Raw genomic sequence first — 25,636 nt, 5'->3', positions numbered from 1 at the left:
GTCCCATCCTTCACCTATTCAATTACTTTTATAATTTTAATTTAGTTGCTGAGATTATCACTCCATTCATTCACAATGAGTATATTGTTCTGTAAAATACTTGAGTAGTTCCAATAGTGGCTGTTTTAAAGTTTTTTGTCTGCTGACTGCAACTTCTAGGTCATTGCAGAATTGGTTTCTATTGCCTGATTTTTCTTTAGAGAATGCATCACATAATTCTGTTTCTTTGCATGTTAAGTGATTTTTTTTATTGATTGCATTATGAATATTATGATGGTATGTTGGACAGATTCTGGATTTTATGTTTCTCTGAAGAATTTTGTATCTCTTATTAATATCCCCCGTGGTGGGCTGGAGATGAAATCTCAACCCCCTCAACATCCATGTACTGGGCTCTGCAGGGACTCCCCAACACATGCAGGGTTTAGTGATCTGCCAATGATCTGCCTCAGTTTATATTAAGATTTTGTGTTTCATCCCTTTTGCAGCTCCATCTTCTCCACAATTTCTACCCCTTCCATTCTAGTCACTGTGCCTACCCTGAACTTTGTCTTGTGCTATCTCAAGGAGGAAGGTTCTGGCTTTCTGCCACCCTGAGCTTCATGCATATTGAAGAATTTCTCTAGACAAAAAGCCTTGGACTCCCAAATCATACCAATTGTCACTGTTTTTCAAGAGTGGGCTCTTCCCCCTTTCTACCTGCTCTCTGTCCCTCTCTGATGCATTCATAAAGTTGCTTTAAAATATTTTTCCAGGGCAGCCTAGGTGGCTCAGCAGTTTAGTGCCACCTTTGGCCCAGGGCGTGATCCTGGAGTCCCAGAATCGAGTCCCACGTCAGGCTCCCTGCATGGGGCCTGCTTCTGCCTCTGCCTATGTCTCTGCCTCTCTCTCTCTCTCTCTCTCTCTCTGTCTCTCATGAATAAATAAAATCTTTTTAAAAATAAAATAAAATAAAATAAAATAAATAAAATAAAATAAAATAAAATATTTTTCCAGATTTTTAGTTGTTAATACAAAGACACTGATCTGACTTAGATTTTCTGCAATTACCACTCTGAATGAGTTTTGAAGGTCATTTCTCAGCTAGGCTTTCTGAATTCCATGAGTAATGTGAATTTGGCTCCACATCCAAGAGTAGAGCTGGCTTAGATTTCCAATTTCTTGTGGGTAACTCTATTTTCCCCCCTTGGCCCAGAATGAGTGGGAAGTTTCCATAGCACTTCCCCTGGCCACTCAGTATCCTAGTTCTACTGTGACCATTCAGTTGGAGAGTATACTCACTTATAGGCTTCCAGCATCAGGCAGGAAATTCCAGACCTGACCCCCTCACCCTCCTGAATGTGGCCTTCATATTCACAAAGGCACTATATCCTCAGCATCTAGAATGTGTAGTCAATCCTGATATTCTCATGGGCAGTTCTCATATCAACTCCTACTCACCAGTTTAGCTTTTAGTTTACTCCTTGTTTATGGAATTTGGATTTTTCCATTTCTTAGTTTTGGACAACATTGCTAGGTGCTTGTAGTAGGCATAAAGTATCCTGCATCAGCCCAGGCACACATTTTGAGCAAAAGTCCAATAATTTACTTTGCATAAGAATTTCTTAAACTATGTTTTAAATCCAGCTTCTATTTATTATGCATTGACTACTTGAGAGAGGCAATTTAGTATGCAGTTTAGTCCACTGAAATTAAAAGTTTACTTAAGAGTCACCATACACCAAACATGATGTGCACATTTCAGGCATTCTAGCAATTCTTAGGAAAATTGTCAATGAAAAGATTCAGGAAGTATACAACAAATAGTTATTGATCCAGGCATTCTAAGTGCTAGCAAAACAGTAGTGAATTCTCACTGTAAACACTGTGCTATGAAGTATTTCTATCTCTATTTTATAAGCAAGTAAACAGACTCAAATAAGTGAGGCTGAAGTGATTTGTCCAATTTTGCAATTGGTAAGGTGTATAGTGGGTGTCAGACTTGAGTGTTTCTAACTCCCCTGGCCATGCTTTTGACCACTATTCTATGCGGTTGTGGGTCTTGCCAAAAATTATCTAGTAGCCATGATGAAGGCCTGGAGTAGAGAGCTCAAGGAGGCTGGCTTCAATGCCTAACTATGAGGCTCTTAGAGATGCTAAATGGATTTGGAACCTCTCTATGCTACCCCAGGAAACACCACACCAAGTTGATTCTTGGCAGTTCCTGTTTTAAATTTGTGATTTCAACGATCACACCCCAAGGGGTCCATGACATGTAGTAATTTACAAACCTGACATGATTTCTTTTCATCCTTCAAAGGTTTTAAAAATTTAAAGTTTTAAAAATTACTGGAAACGAAAAAGATCAAAATAGAAACAAAAATCTCTGACACCTACACATGGCCTCACACTTTAGAGGACGCTACTTTTAACCATTGCAGTCAACGCAATACTTGATCCTAAGCCCCTTCATTCTTGAAGCTAAGAGTTACCATATTATACTTCTAGCCAAAATTTTAAGCTAGTCTCTTTCACTTCCTAATCCTATCTGGAATGAAGTTTTAATGGCTGGAGCTGCAACACCCAACTTGTGATCCTGAAGAGAAGGCCAGGAGAATTGCTGTGACATTGGCCCTGACAACAGGTATTTCTGACCTAATGCCAACAGCTACTTACCCCTGCATTGCTTGTTATGGGGAATAGGGAGGGGAAATAAAAGCCTACTTCTTCGGTCCACAATACTCAGATTTTCTATTAACTGAAATGGAAGCATTCTTAAATAGTTTACCTCTGTAACTTTAAATAATTTATTCAAAATTCCCCTTTCTTGATTATCAATTCACTCCAATATCTACTGATTCGCTGTCTTAAAACATGAGTAATCAGCTTATTTACAATTCCCCACTTCCTCACTTCGCCTGGACTCTTTCCAGACCCTACCTGCTTCCTCCTTTTGTTGCCCAATCATTTTAATTCCATCCAGTGGTATTGTATGAGACTGCTAGGGGTGCCATAATAAAATACCACAGACTGGGTGGATTAAACGGCAGGAGTTTGTTTTCTGACAGTTCTGGAGGCTACAAGTCCAAGATCAAGGTGCCACCAAGGTTCTTGTGAGGCTTCTCCTCCTGGCTTGCTGACAGCCCCCTTCCCACTGTGTTCTGACACTGCCTTTCTTTTGTATGCTTGAACTAGGGGTGAGGGGAAGAGAGTGAGAATGCTCTTTGGTGTCTCATCCTTTTCTTTTAAACATTTTTTTTTATTTATTTATGATAGTCATACAGAGAGAGAGAGAGAGAGAGAGAGAGGCAGAGACACAACAGGCAGAGGGAGAAGCAGGCTCCATGCACCGGGAGCCTGATGTGGGATTAGATCCCGGGTCTCCAGGATCGCGCCCTGGGCCAAAGGCAGGCGCCAAACCGCTGCGCCACCCAGGGATCCCCTCATCCTTTTCTTATAAGCATACCAGTCCTATTGGATCGGGTCCCACCCTTATGACTCACAAGGTCCCACCATTTAACCTGAATTACCTCCCCAAAGGCCCTATTTCCAACAAATCACATTGGGGATTTGGGCTTCAACATGTGAATTTGGGAGTACACAATTCAGTCCATAACCAGTATCATTATGAATGATTTGCTTAAAATTCTCTTTCTTGTTCTGTTACATTTATACCACTTATTTTGATTACTTACCTTGAAAAATGGCCAAAGTAGCTTCTTACACTTACTTCCAAGAGAAAGTAGATGTGATTGTCCAGAGATTAGAAGCTCAGGCTACTTTAAAGAGGGATGCATTAGGAAGGACCCAAGTCTTTAATGTGAACAGGACCAATCCATATAAGAAAGGCATAAGGGGGCACCTGGGTGGCACTGTCAGTTAAGCATTTGACTCTTTATTTCAGCTCAGGTCATGATCTCAGGGTCATGAGGTTGAGCCCTGCAACAGGCTCTGTGCTGAGTACAGAACCTGCTTGGGATTCTCTGTCTCTCTCTCTCTCTGTCCAGTCAGCTCTCATTTGTTTATTAAGTGGAAGATAAAGCTTAAAGGAAAAATAAAAAATTAAAAACTTGAATAAAAAATAAAAATTAAAAAAATAGATTATGAGGTCATATATAGGAAGCATGTGAGTTTTGACTAAACTAATTTGAAAGACAATTAGGTGCCAGTCTAAATATTCTCACAAAAGTCATGCCTAGGAGTTTGCTAAACCCTTGGGAACATCTTTTTGAAAATATCAAAGATCTGCTGTTCTGTGAGAGGGAGACCTGAGCAGTTTGTTTTTTCTTCTTTTTCAGATAAAATAATGAAAGTTCAGTGTATGTTGTTTGGTGGATATTTGTCATTAGAATTATATGGGGCTAGAAATCAACTAATCTGAGCATATGTAGGATGTAATGTTGCCCTCAAACCTCAGTGTGAATAAAAAAAGTATAGTACTTACAAAAAAAATACAGAGAAGAAGAAACCAATAGCTTAGACAACATGCTAGATTTTCTTTTCTTTTCTTTTTTTTTCCTCCGGATTCTCTTGAAAGAAAAATTATTTTTGAGCTTTATTCCCTTGGCAATGAATAATTTTATTTTTGCTACCCTCCTCCCCTGGGGGAAAAAACATTTTATTTTTACTAGCTAGAGCAAGATCTTGAAAGTAAGAAATAAGTCACCATTGCCAACAAGTCCAAAAAAAGATGGAGCAGTCTTTTATGAAGGATAGAGACACAAGTATGTTGAAATAACACTTCAATTTCATTTTATTCAAAGAATGAATGAATGAATGAAATGAATAAATAAATAAATACAAAATCAGAGAGGGAGGCAAACCATAAGAGACTCTTAATCATAGGAAACAAACTGAGCGTTGCTGAAGAGGAGGAGCATGGGGAAGCAGGGTAACTGGGTGATGGGCATTAAGGAGGGCACGTGATGTGATGAGCACTGGGTGTTACATGCAACTGATGAATCACCGAACTCTACCCCTGAAACCAATAGCACATTATATGTTAATTAATTGAATTTGAATAAAATTTTTTTAAAACTTCATTTTATTCTAAGCCTTACCAGCTCAACTGAAGAAGCACTGAGTTGAAATTACCACAAGAGGAACACCTGGGTGGCTCAGTGGTTGAGCATCTGCCTTCAGCTCAGGTAGTGATACTGGTATCCTGGGATCAAGTCCCACATCGAGCTCCCCACAGGGAGCCTGTTTCTCCCTCTGCCTCTGTATCTGCCTCTTTCTCTGTGTCTCTCATGAATAAATAAATAAAATCTTTAAAAAAGAAAGAAATTACAATAAGAAGCCATTAAGTTTTGACAGAAGAGAGTTCTCTGAGCAATGTGAGGCTTTAGGACATGGAATCATTTTCTTAGGAAGGCTGAGAAATCTCTTTCCTCAGAGGTGCTCATTTGGGAAGTAGGGCTCAGTGAAGAGTCCTTTGCTGAGGATTTGTCTCACCCTGTGACTCTGAAGCCAGAAGGTGTAGAGGGTGTGGTGGCTAGTGCCATGGCTCTTCAAGGGTTAGACAAACTGGGGCTTAAATCCATCTCACCCATGTGTACTTTTAGGCAACTCAATTTCTCTGAGCCTTGATTTCATTATCTGTAAAATGGGGCAGTTGTAAGGATGAAATAATGCATATAAAGTGCTATTTTCTTTTGTAATTTTATAAATGTTCGATAAATGGAAACTCTTGTTATCATCTGTCAGATTCCCTACATAGCTCAGAAAGGAAGGCAAAATGAATTAACGTTGATGGAACAAAGACTCTGGCAGATACTGTGCTGCCAGGACTTTCTATTCACTCTCTCACTTAATCTTACAAGGTCATTGTACTTGGTACTCGTGAGGCTTCATTCTTCCCATTCTTCATTCCTATTAGATCCCATTCTTGAGACTTTTGTTTTGGTTTGTTATTGATTTGTTTAGGGGGTATCTGTCCCAAATGTGTTTAAAGACCATTGTTTTGGAGCACACTGTGAGTACCAAGAGATTTAGATTCTGTTGTGAGGCTGCCTTGGGCAGGGATAGACACTGCTGGCCTCAACATTAGCTTGGCTCTTAAAACTAAGTTACCCCCATACTGAAGAGCCCCATCTCTTTTTTTATAAAGTTCCTCTCACATTAGAAGAAAATACATCTTTCTCCTCTTGTTATGACCCTTTCTCAAGAGCCAGATCCTGAGCAGTCAAACCCACTGGGTTGACCACACAAGAAAGAAATGCCACTCTTGGGCAGCCCCGGTGGTGCAGCGGTTTAGTGCCGCCTGCAGCCCAGGGCATGATCCTGGAGACCTGGGATCGAGTCCCGCGTCGGGCTCTCTGCATGGAGTCTGCTTCTCCCTCTGCCTGTGTCTCTGCCTCTCTCTCTCTGCATCTCTATGAATAAATAAATAAATAATTTAAAAAAAGCAGCTCTTTTTGTCACACTCATGGACATGTTTATGCATGCTGTTGTGTGTTGGGTAGATTAGAATTTCATAGGATCTCACTTTTAGTAATTACTCATCTAGCTTGAGGGTTCTTCTCACAAAAGCAAATACCTCAGTGAACATGTGAATGATCAGTTATCAGTGCATGAACTCCTATTCTTAGCCAGAGCTTAGAATAAGGCAGGACCTCCCCCTGGGTAACCCAATGGTCTCCAAACTGGCCTCTAAGTGCCAATTTGTCCCATCCAATTAATTCCTCATGCCATGAGTTAAAGTAGCCCAAAGCCAAGCCTGTAATCTTCTGACTGAAATGCTTTAGTGGTCCTTGTTGCCAACCTGCTCACAAAGCCTCACCTCCTGCTAAACTGAACTATTGACTTGAAGTTCCTTAATGTTTTGGACCTCTGCACAGACAGACCCTCCTGCTTTTGTCCCTTATTTACCAAGAGTTTCTTCTTTAACTCCTATGTCATTCATGTATCAGCTCAGGATTGTGCCCCTTACCTTTTGACTCCAAAGTTAGGGGTTAGGAGTCCCTCTCCTGTGAAAGCTCAGAACTTTGATCTTCCTCGAGCTCTTTGGATTGTAATTGCTTCTTTGCTTGTCTGTCTCTATCCCATTAACTTGGTTGCTGCCTGGGGGAGGAAATTATGTCTTACCTTTCCATTAGAATTCTCTTGAGTGCCTAGCACAGAGTAACTAAGAATCCAAATTGATTGGATATCTATGTAACACAGATAATATTTTACAAAGACTTCTGTATTTCCCCTCTTAGACATTTTCCTTTCCATCCTCAACAGTCCTTAAAGACATTAAGATTTGGGGGTGCCTGGGTCACTTAGTCGGTTAAGCATCTGCCTTTGGCTCAGGTCTTGATCCCAGGGATAGAGCCCCATGTCAGGCTCCCTGCTCAGCACAGGGTGGGGGTTCTGCTTCTCCCTCTCCCACTGCCCCTCTGCTCATGCTTTCTTTGTCAAATAAATAAATACAATCTTAAAAAAAAAAAAAAAAAAGACTTTCAGATTTGGCCGTAAGACTTATTGCTTCAGAGAGGGGGTTGTAAACATCACTAGAAGAAAGGAGGGAGTCAATCTGAATTGATACTCCATTTCTACCCCAATTTGTCTAACATCAACTGGGTTCTGTCACTGACTACCCAGAGTGAGCACAGCTCCTGCAGGATCAGGGCAAACTCCTCTGCAAGACTGCCCTCACTTCAGATGTCAGCCACAGTTTCAAGGGCCTTCAGGCCACCCACACTTCTGACTATCTGGCCACAGATTCAGGGGTTCCCATGCTCCCTCGGGTGGGATAATTCACTAGAGAGATTTACAGAACCCAAGAAGGCACTATACTTATGATTACAGTTAATATAAAGGATACACATAGGGTGAGGTATGAGAGGGATGCAGGGATTCTTTGCCTTCTCCCCATGAAGGCAGGTATCATCTTCCTGGAATATCAGTGTATTCACCAACAAGGAAGCTTCACTGAACTTTGGTGTCTAGAGTTTTTACTGAGGCTTTATTATAGAGGCATGGTTCATTACATCATTGGCATGTGATTGAACTCAATCTCCAGCTCCTCTTCCTTCCCCAGAAGTTAGGCTGGCCCAAGTTCCAAAACTCTAATGATGTAGTTGGACTTTTCAGTGGTCAGTCCCAGCCTGAAGCTTTCTATGGGCCCACCATGAGTCATTTCAGTAGCATAACAAAACATTGCTATCAATCAGGGAATTCCAAGGGCTTTGGAAGCTCCATGCCAGGAACCTTGGACATAGATAAGACAAATTCTTTATTAAAGCACTCTTGGGTTTAGAAGGTTAGAGAGAAGTTTGGTATGGACATCCTAACTTGGTTACCAATTTCTATATGAGTGAGGAGGCACTGCCAGCCCTGGCCTCCAAACCATCTCTCCTCACTCTGCATAACACAGGAACTGTAATTTCCACCATTATCACCACCACTTGGAAATAAGTCATTGAAATCTCAGGTTAGGTTATGAATAAATCCATTTAATCTGGTGAAGATATGGGTGATCAAAGACCAATTCAAAATCCATTATCAGGTTAGTTCCAGTAGACAGCAGGATCCCAGGAGGATCAGCTCTTAGAAACAGAAAAGGCCATAGTTTAGGGAGTCTGGGTTTAAACCTGAGCTTGGCCACTTAGCTGTGAGATCTTGGATGAGTCCGTTAACTTCTCTGGGCTACAGTTCCTCACCAGTAACGTGAAGGTTTGGGACCAGATGCCCTCTAAAGGCCTGTGTCCAACATTGCCTGTTGACTAACCCAACACTCATTCTGAAAGTTCAAGAGAATTCCAGAGATGCTGTCCTACACTACTGAACCTAAGCCAGCCATCTACCTCCAGGTGAGCAAAACATTGTTATGTGACTAGAGCAAGGCCCTATTTAACTGAGCCCTGATTCCTTGGATTTTCTGTTATGTGCATTTGAAACCATTTCCAACCAATAGGTTTCCATAGATCTAGAATTTGAGATACTGAGGATTGATAAATGTACAAAGCCCATGTAAGTTGCACAAATAATTGTTAAATATCATCATGCCTTCCAGGAATACACAGCACTGGGTGGGTGGGGGCTGGGGAGAAGCACTCAAGGTAGGTACATGGGTTCATTGCATACTGGAGTTGGGCTGGTCTGTAAACTACTCTACTCTGCCACTTATGGGCTCTGTAGCCTTGAAGGTGCTCCCAGATTTGGTAATCTCATTAAAAAAACAGAGATAATAATGCATTCTTTACTGTGTACATGCATACCTTGGAGATATTGCAGGTTTGGCTCAAGGCCACCACAAAAAAAAGTGAATATTACAATGAGGTCAGTTGAATAAAGTTTTTGGTTTCCTGGTTCATATAAAAGTTATGTTGTCACTATACTATAGTCTATTTAAGTGTGCAATAATAGCATTATGTCTAAAAAAACCCCAATGTACATACCTTCATTTAAAAATACCTTTATTGGGATCCCTGGGTGGCGCAGTGGTTTGGCGCCTGCCTTTGGCCCAGGGCGTGATCCTGGAGACCCGGGATCGGATCCCATGTCGGGCTCCCGGTGCATGGAGCCTGCTTCTCCCTCTGCCTGTGTCTCTCTGCCTCTCTCTCTCTCTGTGTGTGACTATCATAAATTAAAAAAAAAAAAAAAAAAAAAAAAAACCTTTATTGCTGTAAAATGCTAACCATCATCTGAACTTTCAGTGAGTTGTAATCTTTTTGCTGTGGGGGTTCTTGCCTTGATGCTGACAGCTGCTGACTCATCAGGGTGGTGGTTGCTGAAGTCTAGTGGGGTTGAGGCAATTTCTTAAAAGAAGACAACAATGAAATTTGCTTTATTGATTGACTCTTTCACTTGAACACTTAGAGGCTATTGTAGGGTTATTAACTGGCCTAAATCAATATTGTTGTGTCTCAGGGAATAAGGAAGCCCGAGGAGAGGAGAGAGATGGGGTATAAGCAGGGAATGACTGCTCAGTGGAGCAATCAAAACACACCAAATGGTTATCAATTAAATTCACTGCCTCATATGGGCGAGGTTCATGGTGCCCCCAAATAATTACAATACATCCAAGACCACAGATCACAGATCACCATAACAAATATAATAAAAGGTTCGGAATATTATGAAAATTCCCAAAATGTGACACAAAGTAAGAAAATACTGTTGGGAAAATGGTACCAACAGACTTGCTTGACATAGGGTTGCCATACACCTTCAAGCTGTAAAAAAGGCAATTCATCTGTGAAGCATAACGGTTTGCCTATACTGTTGTTGCAGAAGCTACAGACTAATCTTTATAGAAAGCTGTTTCCTGACACAATAGATTTTTACTGCTTTAAAAAACAAAAGGGTTTAGTATATGCTTACTTTCTACTTCTGTATTCTAATGAGTAGTTTTGCAGATTGTGTGAGTCATTCTCCCCAAAGCCAAGCAGCTCTTAGCATTGTTTATGCGATTACCTTCCTTTACATTCTGCATTTCCTCCAATCTGCAGTGTTTTATGGCCTTCCTCATAGGAAATGGCTCCCTTGTTGGATAGGTTGAATTTAAAATGCTATGGTAGGTGCCAGGAAGTTGGAAATGGTTGGAGAAGCGAAGGAGTTATTTGAATGTCAAGGGGTTCTAGAATACTGTGGAAAGGAGATAAGAAGCTCCTCAAACAGCCAAGTATTGGAGGGGTTTGCTTTGGGGCAGGAAGGAGCTCTGTTTGTGGTGGGGTCAGAGGGAGGGTGGCCTTGGTAGAATGTTGCAGAAGATTCTGTTACAATGAGAAGGGCCTGATAAGTACCATTGTTGGGGAAGTTTCCTTTTGTGAGATGGGATTTGAGATGTGGCTTGGCTGTTTTCCAGTGGTTTGTGGTCACCTGAAGAACAGAAGATCTAAGATTCTGTAAACCCAACACAGTGTACATGTCTCCAGTCTCCGTTTTTACGGATTAAAAAAAAATGGAAGATCCAGGAACTGGCAAAACTGAATGGGTCACCAAGCCTGCAGTCTAGGGATTATTTATAAATAATAGTAATACAGTGAAGCCTATGAATTGCAAGTGCATCCTGAGTAGTGAGGGGCAGTTTGAGTTCATGACTGGGGGTGGAGGGTGTCAGGGTGTCAGGGCATGGGGCCCTGGGGATGGAATGAGATGGAACTGGAAGTGGCTACAGAAGAACTTTATGAGACAACATGGAAAAAACTTTTAATACACTCCTGACACCTGCAACTGCTCAGTAAATGTTTTCTGTTCTTATCTTTCTTCTCCCCTCTGCCTCCCAAACTGCCTGAGGCAGGCAGCCTATTGAGCCAAGAACTGGGATGTAGAGCCAAGCCAAGGTTGGCTGGCCTTTGTGGAAGCACCCCCATGCTGGGAGCAGGAGGGATGGGAAGGAAAATGATGATGTTGAATTTGACCTGAGCAGGATTAAATAGGAAAGCTTAAGAAACCTCCTTACTCAGGCAGCCGGGGTGGCTCAGCGCTTTGGCGTCACCTTCAGCCCAGGGCCTGATCCTGGAGACCCTGGATGGAGTCCCACGTTGGGCTCCCTGAGTGGAGCCTGCTTCTCCCTCTGCCTGTGTCTCTGTGCCCCGCCCCCTCTTGTGTCTCATGAATAAATAAATAAAAATCTTAAAAAAAAAAAAAAAAGAAACCTCCTTACTCTATTTGTTCCAGGAAATGGCTTGCTACAAAGAAACCACACTTCCCATGAGAGTCGGATAAGGCTCCTGGGTACCCTCTTTATTATCCAAATTCCCATTTTTGGCCTGATAAATGATTTGATGAACTGTTTTTGTTCCCACCGATCAATAAGAACAAAATGCTCTTAACTGAACCGGGGATACAGTTCTCCCGTCCTCTCAGGCCACCCCGCAGCTTCAGCCAGCATATAGCCTTTCCTTAAATGTCCTTTTGGAAAAGAGGCTGGCCTCAGGGTCATCGTCTGAACTGCTACACAAACGTGAGTGTACTAGCTCCTTTTATCCCATTTTACCCCATGGGTTCTTTCTAGCCTTGTATACTCTGCTTTATAAAAGAAAACTCACTTCCCCAAACTTGAGATGTTTGCTGATCTTTTCATCAGTGTTCTCCTTAGGGCAATAATCCTTTCCCTCCTGGCAATAATCCTTACTAATGAAGTATCCTACTCATCTATATCTGATTTTTATTTGACAGAGTTTTATGGTAGCTTCCAAGATGGCCCCCAATGATCTCTACTCCTGACGTTCACTCTCTTGCATCATCCCGCCCTTGAGTGTGAGCTGGACCTAATATTTTGCTTCTGAGAAAGGTAAAATAAAATGGCATCATTTGGGTCAAGGGATTTTTAAATGAGCTGGGAGGCCGTTAAAGAGGTGGGCCTTATGCATATCCTTACTGGTGGAACCATGAATTTTTGAAAAGGGCCAAACTGCTGATACTCCAAAGGCTCTGTGAGCAAGGCTTACCACTTGCTGCAGTAACAGACTTTTGCTTAGCAATAGCCTTAGCAACCAGTTATGTTTAGCCAAAATTAGTTTTCTGCCACCAACATCAATCAAAATTCTTTGCAAACAACGTATACAAGCATTCCCTTTTTGTCTCTAAAAACCTCTGACTTTTGCTGTTTGAGTTGCTGCCCAAATTTGTGTACCCTGAATTGCAATTCTTTGATCCCAAATAAATGCTTTAGCTTAGCTATTGCCTCCTGACGATTTAGAGTTGACACTTCCAAGGAATAGAATATATGGTAAAAGCAAGTGGATGTTATTTCTAAGTTTAGATTGCAAAAGACTCTGATTTCTGTCTTGCTTGCATTCTCTTTCTCTGGCTCTTCTTGGTTTCCTGGCTCTGATGAAACAAACTGCCATGTTGTGGACTATGGAGACCCATGGAGAGAAACAGGGCAAAGGAACTGAAAGTGCCCTCAGACCAATAAGCAGCCAATGAGTAGCAGAGGCCCTCAGCGCAATAAGCCTCAGAAAACTGAATCCTGTCAACAACCATGTGAGCAAGAGAGTTGTGAGTGGACTTTAAAAGTGGATGCTTCCCCAGTTGATCCTTAAGATGACTACAGAACTGGGATGCTGGGATGGCTGGGTGGCTCAGCAGTTGAGCCCTTGCCTTTGGCTCAGGGTATGGTCCCCAAGTCCCAGGATCTAGTCCCACATCAGGCTCCCTGCATGGAGCCTGCTTCTCCCTCTGCCTGTGTCTCTGCCTCTCTCTCTCTCTCTCTCTGTCGCTCATGAATAAATAAATAAAATCTTAAAAAAAAAAAAAAAGAACTGGGGTGCTAGGGACTAAATATTTATATCTCCTCCCCATCAAATTTATATGTTGAAATATGAACACCCAGGTGCGGTCTCTGGGAGGTAATTAAGTCATGGAGAACACATGAATGGGATTAGCACCCTTATGAAGAGACTCCAGAAAGGTCCCTCACCCTTCGGCCTTCTGAAGTTACAGCAAAAAGACCCAAGTCTATGAACCAGGAGGCACATTCTTACCAGACACCAAATGAGCTAGCACCTTGATCTTGGACTTCCCAGCCTCTGGAACTGTGAAAAATAAATTCCTGTTATTTATAAGTCACCCAGTCCAGGTATTCTGTTATAGCAACCTGAACAGACTTAAAACGCAAGTGATACTTTAATTGCATACTTATAAGAGACCCTAAGCCAGAGGACCAGCTAGCCACACCTGGATTCTTGACACACAGAAGCTATGATCATGAGTATTGTATTAAGCCATTAAATTTTGGGAGTAATTTGTTACAAAGCAGTAGATAACTATGCAAGTTAATGATGGGAGTCTTCCATGGAGGACATCTAGGACCTGGGGACAGAAAGGCTGCCTCCTGGGCGTGGCCCCTGAGTAGCTGTAGGAAATCAGACCAACTACAGTGGTTAAACATAAAAAGACTAAAAAAATAAAATAATAAAATAAAATAAAATAAAATAATAAAATAAAATAAAATAAAATAAAATAAAATAAAATAAATAAAAAAATAAAATAAAATGACTGAAAACATATATGGGCAATGACCAGACCACATATTACAAGAGAAGTCCTCGATAACCAGTCCAAGAAATCTCTGCACCAATTGTCCCAGGATGGTCAATACTTGGTCAATGATTGCTAGCTTCCTGATTTTCTTTTTCATTTCATTTTATTTCATTTCATCATGATAAGTGTACTCTTTAATCCCCATCCCTTATATTACTCATTCCCCCAACCTACTGCCTGTCTGGTAACCATTAGTTTGTTCTCTATGGTTGAGAGTCTGTTTCTTGGTTTCTCTCTCTCTCTTTTCTTTGGTTGGTTGTTTTGTTTCTTAAATTCTAAATAAGCAAAATCATATGGTATTTGTCTTTCTCTGACTGACTTATTTCACTCAGCATTATATGCTCTACTTTTATCCATGTTGTTGCAAAAGGCAAGATTTCGTTCTTTTTTTTATGGCTGAATAATAGCCCCTCCCCCCCTGCAATCTTTATCCATTCATCAATTGATGGACAGTTGGGCTGCTTCCATAGTTTGGCTATATTGTAAATAGTGCTGCTATAAATATAGGGATGCATGTATCCCTTTATCCCTTTGAATTCATGTTTTGGTATTCTCTGGAAAAATACTCAGTAGTGTGATTGCTGGATCATAAAGTAGTTCTTTATTTTTTTTATTTTTTATTTTTTTTAATTTTGAGGAGACTCCATACTGTTTTCCACAGTGGCTGCACCGGTTTGCATTCCCATAAAGAGTCCCATAAGGTTCCTTTTTCACCACATCCTCTCCAACACCTGTTGTTTCTTGTGTTGATTTTAGCCATTCTGACATGTGTGAGGTGATATCTCTTTGTAGTTTTGATCTGCATTTCCCTGATGATAGTGATGTTAAGCATTTTTTCATGCATACATTGGCTATCTGGATGTCTTCTTTGGACAAATGTCTGTTCATGTCTTCTGCTGATTTTTTTTTTTTTTGGATTATTTGTTTTGGGGGTATTGAGTTGCACCAGTTCTTTATATATTTTGGATACTAAGCCTTTACCAGAAATGTCATATGCAAATATCTTCTTCCATTCCACAGATTGCCTTTTAGTTTTGGTTGTTTCCTTTGCTGTGCAGAAGCTTTTTATTCTGACAGTGCCATTAGTTCATTTTTGCTTTTATTTCCCCTTGCCTCAGGAGGCATATCTAGAAAAAATGTTGCTATGGTCAATGTCAGAGAGATTATTATTTTTTTTTAAAGATTTTTATTTATTTATTTATTCAAGACACAGAGAGGGAGAAAGAGAGGCAGAGACACAGGCAGAGGGAAAAGCAGGCTCCATGCAGGAGCCTGATGTGGGACTTGATCCTGGGTCCCCAGGATCAGGCCCTGGGCTGAAGGCAGTACTAAACCACTGAGCCACCTGGGCTGCCCATCAATGTCAGAGAGATTAATGCCTATGCTTCCTTTGACGATTTTTATGGGTTTAGGTCTCACATTTAGGCCTTTTAATCTATTTTGAGTTTATTTTTGTGTATGATAAAAGTCAGTGGCCCAATTTCATTCTTTTGCACGTTGCTATCCAATTTTCCCACCACCATTTGTTGAAGAGACTTTTTCCCATTGTATATTCATTCCTCCTTTGTTGAAGATTAGTTGACCATATAATTGTGGGTTTGTTTCTGGGTTTAGTGTTTTATTCCATTGATTTTTGTGTCTATTTTTATGTCAGTACCATACGATTTTAATTACTACTACCTTACAATATTAGTTGAAATCTGACATTATGATACCTTCAGTTTTCTTTTTCTTTTTCAAGATTGCTTTGGCTATATGAGGTCTTTTGTGGTTTCGCATAAATTTAAGATTGTTCTAGTTCTGTGAAAAATGCTATTGGTATTTTGATAGAGATTGCATTAAAGCTGTAAATTTTTTAAAAAAAGATTTTATTTATTTATTCATGAGATACACAGAGAGAGGGAGAGAGAGAGGCAGAGACACAGGCAGAAGGAGAAGCAGGCCCCACGCAGGGAGCCTGACATGGGACTCGATCACAGGACCCCAGGATCATGCCCTGGGCCAAAGGCAGGCACCAAACCACCAAGCCACCCAGGGATCCCCTAAATCTGTAGATTTTTTGGGTAGTATGGACATCTTAACAATATTTGTTCTTCCAATCCATGAATATGCAATATCTTTGCATTTCTTTATATCACCTTGAATTTCTTTCATTGGTATTTTATAGTTTTCAGAGTACAGGTTTTTCATCACTTTCATTAAGTTTATTCCTAGATTATTGTTTTTGGTGCAATTCTAAATAGGATTGCTTTTAAAGCTCTCTTTCTGCTGCTTCATTATTAGTGTATAGGAATACAATAGATTTCTGTATATTGATTTTGTATCCTGTGACTTTACTGAATTCATTTAGCAGTTCTAATAGATTTTTGTTGGGATCTTTAGGGTTTTCTCTCTCTCTCTCTCTCTCTCTTTTTAAGTTTCTATTTAGTTATTCAAGAAAGACATACAGATAGAGGCAGAAATATAGGCAGAGGGAGAAGCAGGCTCCCTGCGGAGACCCTGATGTGGGACTCAATCCCAGGACCCCAGGATCATGACCTGAACCAAAGGCAGATGCTCAACCACTGAACCACCTAGGTGACCTCTTTAGAGTTTTCTTTTTTTAAAGATTTTTATTTATTTATTCATGAGAGATACAGAGAGAGAGAGAGAAGCAGAGACATAGGCAGAGGGAAAAGCAGGCTCCATGCAGGGAGCTTGATGTGGGACTCGAACCCAGGACTCCAGGATCATGCCCTGGGCCAAAAGCAGCTAAACCGCTGAGCCACCCAGGGATCCCCTAGAGTTTTCTATATATAGCATATGTCATCTGCAAATAGAGTTTTACTTCTTTCTTCCCAATTTGGTGCCTTTTATTTCTTTAGGTTGTCTGATTGCTGTGACTAGGACTTCTAATACTAGGTTGAATGAAAAGTAATGAGAGGTGAAAGTGGACATCCTTGTCTTGTTCCTGACCTTAGGGAAAAAGCTCTCAGTTTTTCACCATTGAGTATGATGTTGGTTGTCGGTTTTTCATATATGGCCTTTATTATGTTGAGATAGGTTCCTTCTAGACCTACTTTGTTGAAGGTTTTTATTTTATTTTATTTTATTTAAGATTTTATTTATTTATTCATGAGAGACACACAAAGAGAGAGAGAGATAATGAAAGGCAGAGACACAGGCAGAGGAGAAGCAGGCTCCATGCAGGGAGTCTGACATGGGACTTGATCACGGGTCTCCAGGATCAGGCCCTGGGGTGAAGGTGGTGCTAAACCGCTGAGCAACCTGGGCTGCCTGAGGGTTTTTATTATGAATGGATGTTGTACTTTTTCAAATGTTTTTTCTGCACCTATTGAAAGAATCATATGGTTTTTATCCTTTCTCTTATTGATGTGATGTATCTGTTGGTTGATTTATTGATTGTTTGTGAATATTGAACCACCCTTGCATTCTGAGACTAAATCCCACTTGACCCTGGCATATGATTTTTAAATTTATTGTTGGATTTGGTTTGCTAACATTTTGTTGAGGATTTTTTGCACCTATATTCATCAGAGATATTGGCCTGTAGTTTGTGTGTGTGTGTGTGTGTGGTGTTTTTATCTGGTTTTGGTATCAGGGTAATACTGGCTTCATAGAATAAATTTGGAAGTTTTCATTCCTCTTGTATTTTTTGGAAAAATTTGAGAATAAGTATTAATTCTTTTTTAAATGTTTGGTAGAATTTGCCTGTGAAGCATCTGGGCCTGGATTTTTCTTTGTTGGGAGTTTTTTGATTACTGATTGAATTTCATTTCTGGTAATTGGTTTGTTCAAATTTTTTATTTCTTCCTAGTTTAGTTTTGGTAGGTTATTTTATTTTAATTTTTATTTATTTATTTATGATAGCCACAGAGAGAGAGAGGCAGAGACACAGGCAGAGGGAGAAGCAGGCTCCATGCACTGGGAGCCTGATGTGGGACTTGATCCTGGGTCTCCAGGATCACGCCCTGGGCCAAAGGCAGGCGCTAAACCACTGCACCACCCAGGGATCCCTTGGTAGGTTATTTGTTCTAGAAATTTATCCATCTCTTCTAACTTTGCCAATTAGTTGGCATATATGTTTTCATAACATTTTGTTACAATTGTTTGTATTTCTGTAGTGTTTGTTATTATTTCTTCTCTTTCATTAGCGATTTTATTTATTTGGGTTATTTCTATTTTTTTATGAGTCTTGCTAGAGGTTTATCAATTTTGTTGAACTTTTCAAAGAACCAGCTCCTGGTTTCATTGATCTCTTCTATTATGTTGTTAGCTTCTTTATCATTTCTTTCTGCTCTAATCTTCATTATTTCCTTCCTTTTGTTGGGTTTGGGTTTTATTTGTTCTTCTATTTCTAGCTCCTTAAGGTGTAAGGATAGGTTGTTTATTTCAGTTTTTTTGTTTGTTTGTTTGTTTGTTTGCTTCCTGAGGTGGATCTGTATCTCTATAAACTCCCCTCTTAGAAGCACTTTTGCCACACACTAAAGATTTTGAACCATTTATGTTTTCGTTTTCATTTTTTTCCCAGTAATCTTTAATTTCTTCTTTGATTTTTTGGTTTACCCATTTCTTGTTTAGCAGCATATTATATATATAACCTCCATGTGTTTGTGCTCTTTCTAGATATTTTCTTGTGGTTTATTTCTAGTTTCATAGCTTTATGGTCAGAAAAGATGCATGGTATGACTTTGGGATTCTTTTTGTTTGTTGAGACTTCTTTTATGGCCTAATATGTGAACTATTCTGGAGAATGTTCCATGTGCACTTGATGATAATGTGTATTCTGTTGTTTTAGGATGGAACATCTTGAATATATCTGTGATAGACTACTAGCCCAGTATGTCATTCAAAGCCACTGTTTCCTTGCTGATTTTCTGTTTGGGTGATCTGTCTGTCAGTGCAAGTGAGGTGTTAAGGTCCCCTAATATTATTGTATTACTATTACTTAGTTCCTTTATATTTGTAATTAACTGCTTTAAGTATTTGGGTGCTCCTATATTGGGTGCATAAATATTTGCAATTGTTATATCCTCTTGTTAGGTTGTCCCCTTTATTACATACTTTCTTTCTCTTCTCTATTGTCATAGTCTTTGTTTCATTTATTTTTTATTTTTATTTTATTTTATTTTTTTTATAGTCTTTGTTTTAAAGTCTATTTTGTCCAATATAAGTACTGCTACTCAAGGTTTCTTTTGACATCCATTTGCATGATAAATATTTCTCCATCCCCTCACTTTCAATCTGTAGGTGTCTTTTGGTCTGGAATGAGTCTCTTGTAGACAGTATATAGATGAGTCTTGTTTTTTATCCATTTCTTTTAAAAGAAGACGAATCTTCTTTTATCCATGTCTTTTGATTGGAGTGTTTAGTCCATTTATGTCCAAAGTAGTTATTGATAGATATGTATTTATTGTCATTTTGTTTCTTGTTTTGTAGTTGTTTCTATAGATTTTTCTCTGATCCTTTCTTCACTTTCTCTCTTTCATGGTTTGTTAGCTTTCTTTAGTGATATACTTGAACCCCTTTCTCTTTATTCTTTGCGTATCTGTTACTGGTTTTTGATTTGTGGTTACCATTTTGTGGTTACCATTTTGATTTGTGGTTACCATTCTGTTAACCACAGATCTGCATATAGCAGTCTATATTAAGTTAATGGTTACTTAAGTTCAAATCCATTCTTTACTCCTCCTTCTCTCAGGCCCCCCACATTTTAGGTTTATGGTGTCATATTTTACATCCTTTTGTTTTATGAATCCCTTAACTATTTTTTACAGAAATACTTATTTTTACTCTTTTGTTGTTGTTGTTTTCTTTTCATACTCTCATTTATGATCTTTCCTTTCTGTTCAAAAAATCCCCTTCAATATTTCTCATAGGGCTGATTTGGTGGCCATGAACTCCCTTAGTGAGTCTTTGTCTTAGAAACTCTTTATCTCTCCTTATATTCTGAATGATAGCCTTATTGAATAGAGTATTTTTGGCTGCAGATTTTTCCCTTTCAGCACTTTGAATATATTCTGCTACTGTCTTCTGGACTGCAAAGTTTCTGCTGAAAAATATGCTGATGGCTTTATGAGGTTTCCCTTGTATGTAACTGTCTTTTCTCTTGATGCTTTTAAATTTTCTTTATCACTACTTTTTGCCATTTTGATTACTATGTGTCTTCATATGGACCTCTTGACATTGAATTTTTGGGACATCTCTATGCCTTCTGGATCTGGATATCTCTTTCCTTCCTCAGGTTAGGGAATTTTTCAGCTTTTATTTCTCCAAATAAATTTTCAGCCCCCTTTTCTCTCTCTTCTTCTTCTGAGACCCCTATAATGTGAATGTATTATGCTTGATGGAGTCACTGAGTTCCCTAAGACTATTCTCAATCTGCATAATATTCTTTCCCCTCCTTTCTTCAGCTCGATTACTTGCCATTACTCTGTCTTCCAGTTCATTAATTTGTCCTTCTGCTTCAAATAGCCTATTTAATTCCATCTGGTTGTATTTTTAACTTCATTTATTGTGTTATTGATCTCTGAATGGTTCTTTTTTTATCTCCAGGGTAAGGGTCTCACTGATATCCTCCACGCTCTCAAGTCTAATGAGTATCTTCATGATCATTAGCATAAATTTTCTATCAAGCACATTACTTATACCTGTTTGGCTTTGGTCTCCTGCTGTGGTTTGGTCCTTTTTTTTTTTTTTTTTTTTTCATTTGGGATATATTTCTCTGTCTCCTCATTTTGCCTGACTTTCTGTTTCTCTTTATGTGGGTTAGGAAAATCAGCTACATCTCTGAACAGTAATAGTCTTATGAAGAAGCAGTTCATGTCATATCCTGCAGTGGTAGCCTCTGTGCCCCAGAGTCTGCTGCTTCAGGGAATGTCTCTTCTGGGCTATGTGTGCTCTGCTGTTGAGTCTTGGCCTCATTTCCCTTCAGTCCAGTTTCTACAAAGGCTCTCTATGCCTTTTATGGGCAGTGTTTGGTCCCCGGCCAGGGTGGGGTGCATTTTAACAAGGTGTATGGTGGTCTGCCTGTGAAATGAGACCTGCCCAGAACTTAGGTCCCACAAAACATGCAGGTGAGATTTGGGATTGGTAGGGTTTGCACCAGTCTTCTGGGGAAAGGGGCCCACAGCACTGGGACCAAGGCCATCTTGACTCAGAAGGGTGGATCCACTAAAGTGTAGGGGTTAGGGCTTCATGTAAGTAAGTTAGGTAATGAGTGTTGAGGCAGCGCTGGTTCCCACAGGTGGCCATTGTTTATGCCATGGGCAGAGGAAATGGTGCCTGCTAGGTCCTTTGTTCCTTGAGTGCTCTCTCCATGACCCTTGTCTCTCCATGCTATGCTCTGAGACGGCCAAATCACTCTCCCTGTCTGCCTCTGGCATTTTTCATAGTGCTTATTCTACACTTCTGCAAGGGCTATTTGTCGTGCTATCTCTTTAAGGGCAAGGATTCTACTTCCTAACACTGATTTTTTTTAAATTCCAGGTTTTAAGTCCAGCTGGTTGTAAGAACTCATGAAATTGGCTCCTCTCACTTTCAAAGGCAAATGTCATGGGGATTTGTCCTCCCTGTTCATCAGGGAGCTTCCTGGTGTAAAAGTCTGTTTTTCACCCTTCTTGGCACCACCAGTTCCCTCCCCCTTTATGGATGGTCATGGTCTCTTTCACTCCCAGATCACATCTTCACCAGTCCTACCTTCTTCAGTGTGGCCTTTTTGTGGAGGCCGAGAAAATTAAGGCCATTCCACTTTAAGTTCAGCATTAGCACAAGTACAGCCATCCCAGGCCCCTGTGAATAAGAGCTGAACTTTACCTTACTTCAGTTACAGGAAGAAAACAGTTTACAGTTTAATGTCCTAGAAAGCCCCATATTAGAATAAGAACAGAGCCCAAGCCAAGGACAGGAAGCCCCTATTAGAATAAGAACAGAGCTCAATGCCCTTGAAAGCCCCATATCAGAATGTAAACAGAACTTGAGAAATTCCTCCACCCCTTCTGGAGGTCCCCTAGACCAGCCCTTAAAACTAAGCTAAAACCCACCTCAGGGTCCAAGTCCCTGCTCTGCTGTGTTGGGTACACTTGGACCCAAGCTTGATCTTGTAAATAAACCCTCGTGTGTTTGCATCTGTGTGGGCTCCTTGGTGGTTTCTCGGATTCGCAATCTTGGGCACAACACTTTTCTCTACTTTTAATTGTAGACTTTGTTCTGCCAGTCTTCTGGTCATTTTCTGGATTATTTGCACTGATGTGAATGTTATTGAGTTGTACCCAAGGGATGAGGTGAGTTTAGGGTCCTCCTGCTCCACCATCTTCCCAACTGACTTCAACAACTTCTTGATTTTTTTTATCCTATTTTCAATTCAGGACCAAGCTTAAAAAGCCAAATATGCTTTCCAAAGCAATTATATAACATGTTTCACTTCTAATTATCAAGCCTCCAGCTTCCCTCTGCTAACAAACTCCAATCAGAGCTTACCTGAAGGTATCTCCATGCTTTTTTTTTTTTTTTTTTTTCTGTAAAGCTTCTGCTTGCCTTTGAATCTCTACTAAACAGCAAAGGATGGTAGCTGACTCCCTTGTTATAGCAAACTCTGAATTAATAGCCTCTGTTTGCTCTCACTTGGTAAGCTTCGTTTATTTCCATGCACCCTGCTCCTCTACTCACATGTATTCCACTGCCTTGTACCTGTAGGGTCAAGCTGTTCTAGTGGTTCCTGTGGAAACAGTAGGAGCAGTAACCCAGGTGGCTAATAACCAGTTATCTTCTCCACTCTGTATGTTGGTATTCATTGTAGGTTATCTTGTTATTAATTGCTTGTTGATTGGAACCTTTAATTTATCCAAATTGAGGGGTGGCATTGGTGGAGTGAACCAAAACTCTCCTTTCATCCTCACTCCAGTGTTCAAAAGAGAAACATGGGTTCAGAAGGAAGTTATGGAGCCCTTATCATCAGACAGTGAGAGAAAGCTGTGGGTTGTGACCAGGGTGGAAAGAGGCAGTCTCTATCCATAGTTTGTGATACTGTTTTCTAAGAAATAGGTCAAAAGGAGGAATCTGAGCTTCTCTAATTTCCCATACTGGGGCTAGGAAAGTCTGAAGAAGGAAATGACTCTTTACAGTGATAAAATACATTTCATTTCAGATGCCTTTGGGGGAAAAACTGGCTGGGACTCAGAGTGGAAAAATCACCCTTCCTTGCTGTTCTTCTATCCTACCAACATTCCACTGTCCCAAAGCTCCCTCTCCTACTTCCTTACTTCCCAGCAGGGCCAGAATATGATGACACCAGACTTCATCCAAGCGTTCTGCTAAATCAAATAAAGCCATTGGCAATCACGAAATGCCTGCAATTATGGAATTCTCATGCCCAGTAAGAGTACTGGGGATTGATTATTCTGAAAGGAGAGTCAGACAGGAGTGTTTGAGGCACAAAAGAGAGAGGACAATGAGAAGAAAAAGAAAAGGAAAAATTAGAAAATGGCATCTTTTTAAGCTTGGGGTGATATGGCTTTATTCTTTTGTTCAGAGAACTGAAGTTGGATCACAGACAATTGATTTTTTTAAAAAAAATCACTTCTCTCCAACTCCATGTGGCTTTTGGCAGTAAAAGTTGACATAACTTTTTATCAGAATTCAATGAAAGGAATATGGGAAAACAGAAAAAGAATGATCACCAGAGCTCATCTATTAGGCTGAGGAAACAACTTCATTACAGAGCACAAAGTGATGAGGATATATCTTGAGAAAAATGGCCTAGATGGAGATATAGTATGATGGATTCTGTCCCTGCCCCCCACCCCTCACTGCTGCCTGTTTCTCCCTATCTATTTTTTTTTTTAATTTTTATTTATTTATGATAGCCACACACAGAGAGAGAGAGAGAGGCAGAGACACAGGCAGAGGGAGAAGCAGGCTCCATGCACCGGGAGCCCGACGTGGGATTCGATCCAGGGTCTCCCGGATCGCGCCCTGGGCCAAAGGCAGGCGCCAAACCGCTGCGCCACCCAGGGATCCCTGTTTCTCCCTTTCTAGAAGGTGATTAGAGACATCATTTTTGGAAGAAAGAATGGAAAAGCTTGCTACATGGGTAACATCATTGAGTAAATCTAACCTGATTCTTCTCATGTTTTTTTTTTTTTGATTCCCTTACTTCATCTTGTGCCTCTCCTGTTTGGTGAAAAAACTCAAAACCTGGACAGGGGTGTACTGTACTTGATCGTGTTCCTAAAACAGAGGGTGGCTGTTAAGGATAGCAAGAAATATCACTTGTAGAGATTTCCAGCATAGAAGCCAACTTCAATGAAATATAAATATAAGAAATGTTTCTTTGCCCCTGGGTTGTTGAGAGCATCTAGAGAGATGGACTCTCCTGTCTTACAAGCATCCTCTTCTCTCCTTCTTTGTAACAGGGGCCTTTGCTTGGGATCTCCTCCTACTTCTTTCTCCTTCATCAAAATTAACTTTGTTATTTCCTCAGAGCTCTGTTATCTCCAGGTACTTGTTATGTGCTAATGAGAGGGTATTGATTAAATTATACATATTTTTAAGTAAAAAATGGAAATGTTTGAAAATATTCCTTCTTTAAATTTCTGAAAGGGTTGATATGATTTCTTCTTTAAATGTTTGGTTTGATTCATTAGCCAAGCCATTTGGACCTTGAGTTTTCCTTATGGGAATGTTTTTTAACTACAAGTTTATTTCTTTAATAGATAGAGGACTATTCAGATTATCTGTTTTTTTCCTCCAGTTTTGTATTTTCTTGATAGTTTGTGTCTTTCAAGGAATGTGTTCATTTCATCTAAGTTGTTGAACTTATTAGAATAAAGTTGTTTATAGCATTCCTTTATTATAATTTTAATATCTATAGACTCTAGAGTGATGTTACTTTGCTCATTCTTGATATTGGCAATTTGTGTCTTCTTTTTATTCCCCCTTAACAATCTGGCAAGAGAATTATCAATTTAATTAATCATCTGAAAGAACCAGCTTTTCATTTTATTGATTTTCTCTATTGTTTTTCTGTTTTTTATTTCATTGATCTCTGCTCTGCTCTTTATTATATCCTTTCTTCTGCTTACTTTAGTTTAATTTGGTCTTTAAAAAAATAATTTCTTGGGGCTCCTAGGTGGCTCAGTGGGTTAAGTGACCAACTCTTGATTACAGCTCAGATCATGATCTCAGGGTCATGAGATCAAGCCTCATATAGAGCTGCACATTCAATGGGGAATCTGCTTGGGATTCTCTCTCTCCCTCTCTCTCTACCCCTCCCCCCACTCACATGTTCTCTAAAATAAATAAATAAAATCTTTCTAAAATAATAAAAGTAAAAACAATTATTTCTTAAAGTGGAAGCTGAAGTCATTGACTTGAGACTTTAATTCTTTTCTAATATAGACATTTGACATTATGAATATCCCTCTAGGTTAATTAAGACATTAATTAAAATATCTAATTTCCCTTCGATTTCTTTGACTTGTTATTTAAAATGCTCCAGTTAGTTTCTTTATTTTTTCCAGTTAGTTTCTTAATGTTTGAGATTTGTCCAGAGATCATATTGTTATTGATTAACAATTTAATTATATCATGGTCTAAGAATAAACTTGATTTTACTTTAATCCTCTTAAATATTTTGAGAATTGCCCCTGGCCCAGAATATAGTCTATATTGATAAATA

At 39.8% G+C, this 25,636-nt stretch overlaps 1 protein-coding gene across 4 annotated transcripts in view; it reads right to left on the bottom strand.

Moving 5' to 3' along the window:
- Window positions 1-25,636, bottom strand: part of IZUMO1R (IZUMO1 receptor, JUNO) — a 93,941-nt gene that overhangs the window by 52,684 nt on the left and 15,621 nt on the right. The window contains exon 5 of one of the 4 annotated variants that reach the window (XM_072795063.1): window positions 6,911-7,041. The exons of the other annotated variants lie outside the window; for them this stretch is intronic. Within the exon in view, the coding sequence (XP_072651164.1) occupies window positions 6,926-7,041 (116 nt within the window). The 3' untranslated portion in view covers window positions 6,911-6,925. Of the gene's footprint in view, window positions 1-6,910; window positions 7,042-25,636 lie in introns of those variants that run through there. 4 annotated transcript variants of the gene reach the window in all.

This window comes from Canis lupus, chromosome 23 (assembly GCF_048164855.1).
Source record: "Canis lupus baileyi chromosome 23, mCanLup2.hap1, whole genome shotgun sequence".
Taxonomy (NCBI): Eukaryota; Metazoa; Chordata; class Mammalia; order Carnivora; family Canidae; genus Canis; species Canis lupus.
Note: the sequence above shows the minus strand (reverse complement) of the source record. Positions and strands in the feature narration are given on the sequence as shown.